At 46.0% G+C, this 11,315-nt stretch overlaps 1 protein-coding gene across 1 annotated transcript; it reads right to left on the bottom strand.

Annotated features, from left to right (window-relative positions):
* Window positions 1–8,026: 8,026 nt before the first annotated feature.
* On the bottom strand, window positions 8,027–11,070 carry LOC119356919 (phosphopantothenoylcysteine decarboxylase subunit VHS3-like). Its single transcript, XM_037623912.1, has 3 exons — window positions 10,808–11,070; window positions 10,117–10,218; window positions 8,027–8,732 (listed from the first exon to the last, which is right to left on the bottom strand). The coding sequence occupies exons 2-3, from the start codon at window positions 10,192–10,194 to the stop codon at window positions 8,286–8,288; spliced, it is 525 nt and encodes a 174-aa protein (XP_037479809.1). The 5' UTR covers window positions 10,195–10,218; window positions 10,808–11,070; the 3' UTR covers window positions 8,027–8,285.
* Between the last annotated feature and the right edge of the window lie 245 nt (window positions 11,071–11,315).

Below are 11,315 nucleotides of genomic sequence, written 5' to 3'. Positions count from 1 at the left end.
CCCCCTGGCTCCGCCCCTGTATACGGTGTCACCTCGACGCACATTACGTCGACGGATGTGATTAGCACCGTATTTGCACGTTCGTGCCAAGTTTTACAACCAGTTCGATGTATTTTTCAAGTTCAGACACTAAACTGAATATCCGTGGCAAGTTGAAGCACCACGGATGTATTTACCTATTCTTTTAATGCCCCCATCTCATCCCCCATCCTTCAATTTCTTATATTGAGGGTTACACTTTTGTCGTCTAGGCCAACCTCCAAACTTAATCCCAAAATAAACCTGACCCCGCATGAAAGCTTCTTTTGTAATTTATTCTTCCTTCTTCCTTCTTCCTTCTACAAGGTCAACGATGACTTTTCCGCCTCTAGGTGATGGCCATGAGCTTATGGTAGAGGCTCATCGCGCGCGACGTGAACGTGCAACGATGGATCATTCGACAAAGTAGACAAAATTCGTCCTCCACAGGGCCACGACTTGGGCGCTTCTTCTCTTCATCCTTCTCCTAGTGGCATGATGACGTGGTCCGATATGCAATGATTCTTCAGAATTGGCGATGGCGGTGGGCAGTCAGGTTTCACTATATTTCCTTATGTAGGTTTCCCTCCATGCGTGGTGCGGCTTTGCTGGAAGTCGAGGAGAAGCGATGGGTAAGACGAAAAGGTGAACAAAGTATGTTAAAATCTCGCTGGAGACGGTGAGGGAGGGAGGCGAGGCCGCGGGGAGGTGCCATGGATGACAATGTGGTCCCGCAGTTGGGCGACGACGAGTTGTGTGGCGGTGCCGGTGTCCACAGGTGGTCCCACTATAGCTTCCCCATTTGACTAAGTGTTGCTCTCCTGAAGCAAATAAGGGCTAGAGGAGAAAAAAATGGGGAAGGGAGAGCAGGCGTTAAAGAGATGGACCAGAGCGAAAAGTGACTTCAGTGCACGGCAAGCATTAACTGCGCCTGTGTATAAGAACATTGCAGTTCATTCCACGTTGCAGTATCTCACGCGGTTTCCACCGTATTGCCCTGATTTTGGTCCTGGACCCCCGCGGTCATCCATGTTGTAGAGTGCATAGCTCGCACCTTAAGGGGGAGCATTTTGGAACTGGTTGCAACAAGTGCCACCTCACCTCAGGTAACATTTTGTACCATGAAGCGTGCCCTTACCGAGCATTTATTTATCATTTTTCTTTGCCACTCTAGCATTGCATTCATTTGTTTTGGCAGAACAGGGGATGCGTCCTTTTGTTTCTCAAAATCTAAAAAACACAGACCCTCGTCGTCGACCACCATTAATGATGGTGAATGTATTAATAGACCCACCCGTAACACTATTTTTTTAATTAACACAGCTCATGATACGGCACAGATTTTTGTTGTAAGCTATGGGTCAATTAGACGAGAATTGAAGGATGTACAATTAACACAGGCCGCTGAATTAACACAGGCCGCTGAATTCATAGTATCGAAGCCATTAGATTAATTAACCTCACCTCAGATTAATTAACACAGGCCGCTGAATTCATAGTATCGAAGCCATTAGACGAGAATTCAAGCAGAGTCAATTGCGAATGCTTCAAGGTAGTAGGATTATTCCCCCAGGGCATTTTTCAAATGTGCGGAATCAATGTACTCTAGCTTGCCTTGCAATTCTATTGGATGGACTAGAGCATACCCCACGGTAATGACTGAAAAGTTCTCAAGGTAATATCAAGACCCCCCATTTTGATCTTATGATTTAGCCAAGCTTCATAAAACAAGAAGGAATATACTTACGTTAGCTTGCTCGCTCTGCAGTGAGCAGTCAGGCATTTGTTCGATTTACATCACGAGGAAATACCGACGGCGAAAATCTTCAGAGCCCGACCACAAAGGTATGTAGATGAATTTTGTACTGGAACAAGTCCATACCACAGAGTATTCACGTTCATTGTACATTCCAACAGGAAACACATAGCATTGGCACGCATCGCCACCCTGCACGAAATTCTGAAGCTTGAACGGAACCGATCCGATGCACATAACACAGCAGTGCAGCATATCAGATCATCTATAAACACTCTGTGGTCATCTTTTCGGAGTTCAGCATGTCAGTATTCAGGAGAGGAATGTACCCTAGTCGGATTTGATATATTTTTCAGAATTATTTTCGGTCACGCCCGTCCCTGACAACATTCAAGATTTCTTGCATTTTCTTCTAGCTGTGAACTCGGTGCAATATACGATTTTTGTTCAAACGCATACAATGCTTAAAAAATATAACTAAACCAGACATTACAGCCAGCAAGCCCCACGGGCCATACACATACATATTGGTACGCTTTGTTCAAACGGATACAATGCTTGAGAAATATAATCCAAGCATACACTAGAGCAAGCAAGTCCCATGATAACAACCGTGTTCGATTGCATTCAGGCTAGACATATTCTAACAAATTCACCAGATCAGCTTTCAGTCTCCAAAATGGATGAGGACGCTAGCGCCGATCACTATGCACGCTAGCAGTGCGAACAGCATCATCTTACGTTGCCGCTGCAGCCTGGATATTGCTACCCGCATGGCATCTAGTTCACCCTCTCCACCATCAATCAGCAAATTTCTTCACGGACTAGAACAACTTCAGCAACTGATCGAGCATGCTCGTGATGATCCGGACGCGCACTTTGTTGGGGTGGCGAGCACATCCAGATCACGATCGCACGATGTGAATCCGTGCGGGATCAAGCTTGAAGGAGATCTACAAAAGCCATATCATTGACAATCGATAGTACGTTTGGGACTATAAACTAAGCAACTGCAAATTTCAATATGTACCTTAGATTTCCTTCCATGGCGACAAACTCCATTAACATCTGAAGTTTGTCGAATGGCAGATCGGCGCTCCTCGCTCCTCGCGTGTTTTTTGTGTTGTGACGATGACCACCACCCCACACACTAAAGATATAGAGAACCGGTGCCACTGCTCACCCGAAACTAGTGGGGTCTATCAGACTCCAGTCTCCAGTGCGATATCAGCATTTAAGCTCCGGCACAATGTGTGCGAAGAACAGATACCACTCTCAGCTCGAACTAGTTCCAAACCTAGGATAGGTTAAGAATGCACGGTGGCACACATATAGCTGCGCATGTTATACTGGACCAAGGCACGGGTATTATGCTCTGTAGGACGAATAGTATATTGTCAGTTGCAGTAGCTATATAACAGGCTGGCAGACCTTAGTTACATCTCGATGCACGCCACGAACGCGGCAGATAAAGTGCACCGTTGACGCCGTGCGCTGAAAGTGCGCTCCGAGGCATTTGTCCATATTGCAAGGGTGCGATGAGTTCCGCTCTCAGTTGTCCCAATGTATCGTGTGCTTGTATCTTTCAACTCGCCAGTTGGCAATAAGGGATCAATTTGGAAAAATACAAGTTCCTCTAAAAAATAATGATTTTTCTATGGTATCTTTGAAGAGGAGTTATCCCGACCAAGGACGATCTTGAAACACGTAACTGGACGGGAAAACAATGTTATTACTCACGAATCACCACTACCCTCGCGGACCCTTAGACACTATGATGCCAACGCATCTCTGCCGTAGAAGCCTTGATAAGTAGTGTACCATTTGTGGACATCTGGCCAATGTCCGTCCCACTCCATGTGCACCGACACACACACTACACCACGGTCGTTGATTGAAGGCATTTTTTTAAGGGCACCTTGAAAACGCCTCGGATTGATCAGTTTTGGAGGCGTTTTAGGAAAGTGCCTCGGATTGATGCAGCTATGGAGGCGTTGTAGGAAACTGCCTCTGATTGATGTAGCTATGGAGGCGATTTAAGAAAGTGCCTCGGATTGATGTAGCTATGGAGGCGATTTAGGAAAGTGCCTCGGATTGATCAGCTATGAAGGCGTTTTAGAAAATTGCCCCGGAATGAAGGTGGTGACCGCAGGTGGCCGAGCTGCTGCTATGCGCATGAATGAGACTCTCAGCTCGCGGGTGTCGCCGTTTAATCGCAACGTCGAGGCAGCCGAACGCCGGCGCTGGAGAAGACGGTGACGTTGTTTTGGACCGTGAGACATGCCTGTGTATATATATGTTAAAAGACATCCCTTCCCATTGGAGTACAGACAGCTACCCTGGTGTACTGGTCGGTGATCAGCTGTTACACACAAGATGTGCTGTGTTCGAACAATCCAACGAGGCCCAGCGGTGTAAAATCGATGATTCATTGTCTCTGAGCAGGGAAGAAATATAGAAGTTATGGTCGCCGGTACACGTGTCGCCGGAGTTGGGAGAGAAATACAAAAAATCTGCCTCGTCACTTGCTGAAAACAAAATTAAACGAATTTGTCATCTCAACCTGAACAGGCGAAGCTAATGATGCATGGTTCCTGAAGATTCATATGATGGAGTAGATGTATTTTGGCGGCGGTGCTGACCAATCAGTTCGTTCGCTGCGTCTCAGGCAAAGCAGTTTTAGTCCCATACTGCTTAGGGAACAGTAGTTTGACCACCTTAAAAAGACAGGGCAATCAGGTTGCTTCAGGATAACAGCTACGAGAGAAGGAGCCTGCGCTAACGGGCCTGTCCATTTCAGCCCAAGTAATACTATTTACGTTTTCCTGTTGCTGGAGTTTAGCGGCACTTTTCAAAAACGCCGTCGAATTAAGTCTTCCGAGGCATTATTGTTTAACGCCTTGATTAACATTCCCCTTCACGACCATTTCTAGCAATTTTCAAAGACGCCCCAGAACATATTTGAAGGCATTTTAGAGACTTTGGGAGGCATTTTAAAACGCCTTCTAATGTGAGTCGTGTTGTAGTGACAGTGGTAGCGCGAGATGACTCAGGGCTGAGGCGGGCTACCATGATGGATTTGTAGCTCTGTTGCCGGCCCTGATCCTGCGAGAAGAAGTCATGGGAGTGGATACCTAAGGTGAGGTTGTTCTTTGTCATGCACCTTAGTCGCTACACAGACGAAAGAGGCTGATCTTGTATTTATGGAGGCCTTGGTAGTAGTTCATGTTTGTGAGGATTGTCGCTGCAGAGACTAAATCTTCAAGATGTTTTATTGTAATTTTAGTGTAGGAGTTATTCTGCAATTTTTGGGTCTATGATCCAAAACATTGTACAAGTAATGGTTGTTGGCTTTGAATAAAATTACACGTGATTTTTTTAAAGAAATAAGAGAGGCGGACGAGTGGAAAGACCGAGAATGAGGATTTGGGAAAATGCTTAAAATACAATCGCAACAAGTACACGACGCCCTGCCCATTGTCACTTTCATTGATTTGCGAGTACGGCGCGCCATGTAGATGCAGTCAGTCCGAGCAAGGCTTATTAACATGAGCCCCCAAGTTGGTGGACTAATGCCTTTTGCATTTTACAACTTCAGGTTCCATGATAGGAGCAATGTCTTGATAAGATATGATGGTATTTATCTCCATCTTAAGTGTTTTCCCCTCTACGTGACATGTTTCTTTTAGACCCAAGATGTTAGTTTATTAACAAAATGAAGACTTACAACGGATCAAAGACGGAATGAACAAACATGACTAGCAAAGAACATTACTGGACTTAAAAGTTATATTAGAACACTCTAATTTAGTCATCTCTAGCTCCACCAATCACATCCTGATGTTCTTCTTCGCACTTGGAAAACAAACCGCATAAGACCATACATGCACAAGATTAACCAACTTCGAAAGTTTTGAATAGCCACATCAACCGTCCACCGTCAGTGGTGAAAATCTTAAACCATTGAATGCACCGTACCTAAAGACACATCCTCATAAGGCAGGTTATCAAACCAACACTTCATTGCCAAATTGTTGAAAGAAAAGACCATGATCACACTATGATGAAATGTTTTTTTTTTCCAAAATACCACTAGCTCACCGATGTTGGCTGCGAAAGCTAGACATGCCAGGATGAGGATGGAGTTTGCAAACGATAATTACTTATTCCACACTATGTCGCCCCCACCTTGGCTACCCCACCGCCAAGGATGCACAAAATTAACATAGAAAGTTTTAATCTACACAGGATCCAGATCCCCGGTCTCAGTGACAAGAAGTCTGACGGGGAGGAGAACCAACGTACTGGGCGAGGAGATTGTTGGTGGCTAGGGTTTGTCACGTGGCATGCTTTAGATACAAGTGAGTTTGAGTATGACTGTATGAGAGTACCAAATTGCCTCATTTGTAATTCTAAATGCATCGTACTATTTAAAAATCCCTCCTATTTTGTTCAATCTTACCTATGTTTGCTTTCTCACCTCCTTCTCTCCCTATTTGATTTTTTCCTCTCCCATATCTGATTTTCCATCGGGTTTTCTTGACAGACGCCTTAACTGCCCCACCTCTTATTTACTTACCAAATAAATTTTTGTCTTCTGTGATAATCATATTTCTTTTGCATAACCAAATTAATATGGGCAGATAAATCATGGGTTAACCTATTTATGCCCGTTGCAATGCATGGAAATTTTCATTTTTAGTATAAATTTGCATACGTTAATCAAACTCATATGGGAAAAGACCTTGGACAACTGGCTATCTTGTGACCAAGAAAAATTGAGCCACAAATTTACGGAATTGCTTTACACACGACACTGTCTGCACGATCCGCGAACGATGCGTCCTCCTCAACATCGCTTCCTGCATGCATGCTAGCTCTTGACTCTGCCAAGTAGGATCGTGCAGGCGTCGGCCGTAAATTTATCGTTCGTGTAGCAGCGCTTACAAATTTAAGAGCACATACATTTATTTGGACTTGTAGACACATAAGTTTAAAGCTTGTCAACAATACCAGATAGATACACGATAATGCATCATAGTATTGGAATTCAACATACAAGTTCATTGATCTTTAATGTTTGTAATTTGAATTAATTTTCTATATCTAAATATAAGCCACTCTCTAGTGTTTTTTTTTGCGAAAAATGACCCAAATAATACTATAAAGGTTCATAAGATGTACAAAGCATCCCAAACGCAACAATGATTACATCAAGGACTTTGCACCACCTAGAGCAAGCTACCGACACACCGTTTCACTGTTCCCCTATAGGAGTCGCTTAATCTTGTCGATAACAGCCGGAAAGTCTTAGTGCACGTGTACCTAAGGACCTGCGCCTCATAGCCGCAGTCATCAAATTGAACCCTTGAATCAATCTAAAGCGCCCGACGCAAAATCTCGTCGTCGCACACGAACGACGAGAAACCCTAATCCCGGTGACCCAAGGAAACGACGGAAATCTAGGCCATAGCTCCGTTGATTCCGTCCCGATGGACAAACTCGAGGTGAATCAGAGCCGAAAAGACTAGCTCAAAGATGAAACGCCACCATCCACCCAAATAGCGCCCCTACGAGAAAAAACCTAACCTAAACTACTAGCCGGAGACGGAGCACTGGGATCCTCTCCCGCCACCGGTCACCTAACCTAAACTATTAGTCAGAGCCGAGGCACTGGGATCCTTTTCCTGCCATTGGCCGCTCCATGGGTTCCTTGATGAAGCTTGGAGAGGATGATTGCCTTATCAATCGCAACCGCCAAAGGGAAAAAGAAACCTCCTATCAGGGATGTAACGATTCTTACTTCTCTGAAGGGTGGCATCAAGTGGCACTTTGGCACCTTCCTAGATCACGCCTATGGGTGTGACATCTGAGCCATGCCGCTTGGACAGTGTGCAAAGACCAAGGGAGATGTTCTTTTATTTTCTTTTGGACAGAGATGTGTTCTGTTTAATTATATAGAAGATACCCCCTCCGTCTTAAAATAAGTGTCATAACTTTAGTACAATTTTATATTAAAATAAGTTAGTACAAAGTTGAGACAATTATTTTGAAACGGAGGGGGTACTACACTAACAAGCCATATATCTAGACATTAGCGTAATCATCTAGTCACCATCATCAGCAGAATTATGCAGAAACCAGACAGCACCCACGATAAATCCAGGAGCTATCAACAATGTGATTTGGCCTTATTTAAGGAGCTACCAACACAATGTGTTCTGAACAAGATTGCACAGAACGATGCCGGAAGGAGATAAAAAGAGTTGACTGACATATTCAAATCTTGAGGCTTTCGCCACTCAGGTACAATTATGTTAGCGAAACATCTGTTCGATCAACTCCACAGAAGCAAAGCAACGGTGACAACAAAGTTCCCTCTAATCGCTCCTACAAGCCCACACATTGTGATCGTGTGGGGCATTTTTAACTCTAAGGAAAGTTTCCAGAACACAGTGAAGAACAGGCACATCTCATTGCATGGTGACTAAAGCAGCCGCGTCGAAGGGCTTCACTTCTTCCTCTTCTTCGGGGGCTGGAGCGAGTCCTCGTCATCGTCCTCCTCATCATCGTCGTTGTCCTGGTCGTCATCCTCCTCTTCTACTCCATCCTCATCGTCTTCAGCAGCGACATCGTCGTCATCATCGTCGTCGTCCTCATTGTCATCATCGTCGTCATCATCATCATCGTCGTCACCTCCTCCACCGTCCTGCTCCTCTTGTTCTTCCTCATCATCCTCGCCATTCTCCTCACCCTCGCCTATTTGTTTCTTCTTGGCGTCACTGGCCTTGGGGTTGTCATACTCCTCTCCTTCCGAGATTTCCTCTTCGCCCTCCGCGAAGTCACCATCCTCATCCCCGTCATCATCTTCGCCATCTTCATCACCAGCATCAGTAGGAGCAGATTCATCGCCCCTCTTTCCACCCATCTTGAAGTCTGGCATGCCACAAATAATGCCCTGTACAAGGATCAGGCAAACATAGTTAAGTCAAAAAACCAGCATCCAGACCAAAGCTTGAAACAAAACTGAAAAACCCACAAGCACAAACAGCATCCAGACCAAAGCTTGAAACAAAGCTTAAAAACCCACAAGCACAACACAAGAACAAAGTATTAGTAAAGTGGCCAAAAGCTAGTAAATAACGAGGGGCATGGCAGCAGATCATTCCTTTTTCTTAATGGTAAACTTAGCATCTCATATTAGTAAGCAACAAGAGCACGGCTCAATAAACAACAACCCCGTTTGATATCCTAGAACCGGCTGCTGTGTACTGTTTGTGAGCACTTAGCAGTTAAGGAGCAGACCAGCTGAAACTTAAGGCTTGTGAAGCCTGATCTCACCCCTCATGTAAAGAGGCTGAACAACCTCAGTTTTATTATTTATACATAGCTCAGCCAGTTTACCTTCAACCTATCTGTCTTGTGAATCTATTTCAGAGTGCCACAAAGAAGGAATATTACAGCCTCCATAACAACAATCATGTGTCCACGCAGTTGCATACCTTGTACTTTTATGCTACTCTGGACCATGCTGTGGTTGGGAGCACTTAAGTGACAAAATCATGTGGTGCTCACTTGCAGCGAAGCCCCTTGGCTTTGTGGACAAACATGGACAGTGAGATGAGAAAGTGACCCTATCACAAATATCTCTAGTCAGAGGACCCCCCACCCCAAATAATTACAGAAAAGTCCCTTGTGTCACTCTCAATGGCGAGCAGGCACAGGCAGGTGGGGCCGCAGGAGCGACAGCTCTAGCGTCAAAGACAGCCTGTCTCACGCTTAAGAAAGTGATTAACCATAGCATAATATGCTATACTGTCTCACGCTTAAGAAAGTGATTAACCATAGCATAATATGCGATACCGTCTCTTGACTTGACCTAAGCACCTGCTAGCACTGCTGCTTGCAGGTTAAGCAAGCCACACACTGACGAAGTTTTTTCTTCAGAGAGGGAGAGCATCTCTGAAGGCATATTCGCGTGGCCTGTGGGGAGCGAATATTCGGGGCCGAGTGGCAACGAGCTGTAATAAAGAAGCAAGCAAGGACCAAGGAGCGGGCTGAGGCAGGGGCCCACCCACACGGAACTGAAGGCCACAACCGAAAACTGCAGCCTAGAGCGCACCACACGGTTCCGCATCCGGAAAAGTCCAAGCCATATCTCACTCTCACAACGGTACAAAAGCTGGATGGAACGGCCGTGATATTTTTTTTTCTTTCGCACATCTTTCTTTCATATATAAAAAAATACACGCATGCTACTCGAGGGTGAAAAAAGAACTTCAAAGTACACACGAAAATAGTACGTAGTAAAACGACAGAGAGAGATGTGATTTTTGTACTACCTCGGTGCCGGTGCCGGTGCCGGCGTTGTCGGTGAGCAGGTCGGCGAGGCCGCCGGCGGGGTGCATGGCGGTGTCCATCCGATCCGGGCGCGGCTGCAGGGGCTGAACACGTGGGCAGGCAGGAGAAATCAACACACGTCAGTCAGAGATAAGGCTTTACTTTTACCGTTAGTTAGAGGCAGAGGCAGCAGCAGGAAACCTTAAAACCTCCGCCCGCAACATTCTACTTTCCCAACAAGGTTTGGGCCGGCAGAAAAAAGCGATTTTGTTGCGCCTAATTCTAGCAAAACTCCACCCTATCCTCCGCTACTGGTAGGTCAGAGAAGAGACGTGAAAACACAACTTTTCTCTGAACAGAAAGCTCACAGAAGTGCCAGGGAAAGATAAGAGAGAAAAACGAGTATACAGAAAACGAGAGCACTAGTATTTATTTCTCTCGGCGAGTGAGAAAATCCGTGCTGAATCCTGAAGGTTTCAGACTCTGCAGGTGCACGCAAACGAATTCATAGCACAATTTGCCGTGGTCTGTCAGAGCAGAGCAGAGCCTAGAACAGGTGCCAACTCAAACCTTGAGCGGCTAGGGTAAATTACCAGGATGAACAACAAAGATACGATTATGCATACTACCACAAGCAGGTGTAAAAAGCAGTTGAGATGCGTTAATAAAGGCGATGTAAACATGAGAGGTTACCTTGTTTTGAGGAAGCAGAGAGACTACAACAGACCACAGATCTGGAGGTCCGCCTCTGAGGGTATATGAGCGCTCTCAACGGGCACAACTGGCTAGGCCGACTCCATGGCCATGGGAGGGAGGAGAGAAAGAGGATGCTGGAGAGAGAAGGGATAGAGGAGCGGGCAGCACGGGCAGAAGGGGCAGGTGGGCAGTGATGTGTGCGCGGAGGGCAAAGACGTGAATTCTCCACTAACCCGAGGACCGAAGAGAGATTTTGTTCCGCTGGATTGTACAAGGACCCGGTGCATGGCAGGAAATCCGTTTGAGAGAGAGAGAGAGGCGGAAGGAAGGGATAATCATCGTCGGATCAAACGGCCAGATCCCCACCGAGAGCGCCGGTCGTCCTCGCCCGCCCGTTGGGAGCGGAGCGGCCGCACCTGCGGGCCCCGGAAGTCATACACATCGCCGGGTCGGGAGCGCGTCGTCGGCGGATTGCGCGTGACGTGTCCCCTCCGCGTCCTGGCAC

This window comes from Triticum dicoccoides, chromosome 2A (genome assembly GCF_002162155.2).
Source record: "Triticum dicoccoides isolate Atlit2015 ecotype Zavitan chromosome 2A, WEW_v2.0, whole genome shotgun sequence".
Classification (NCBI taxonomy): Eukaryota; Viridiplantae; Streptophyta; class Magnoliopsida; order Poales; family Poaceae; genus Triticum; species Triticum dicoccoides.
This window is presented reverse-complemented; position numbering and strand designations above follow the sequence as displayed.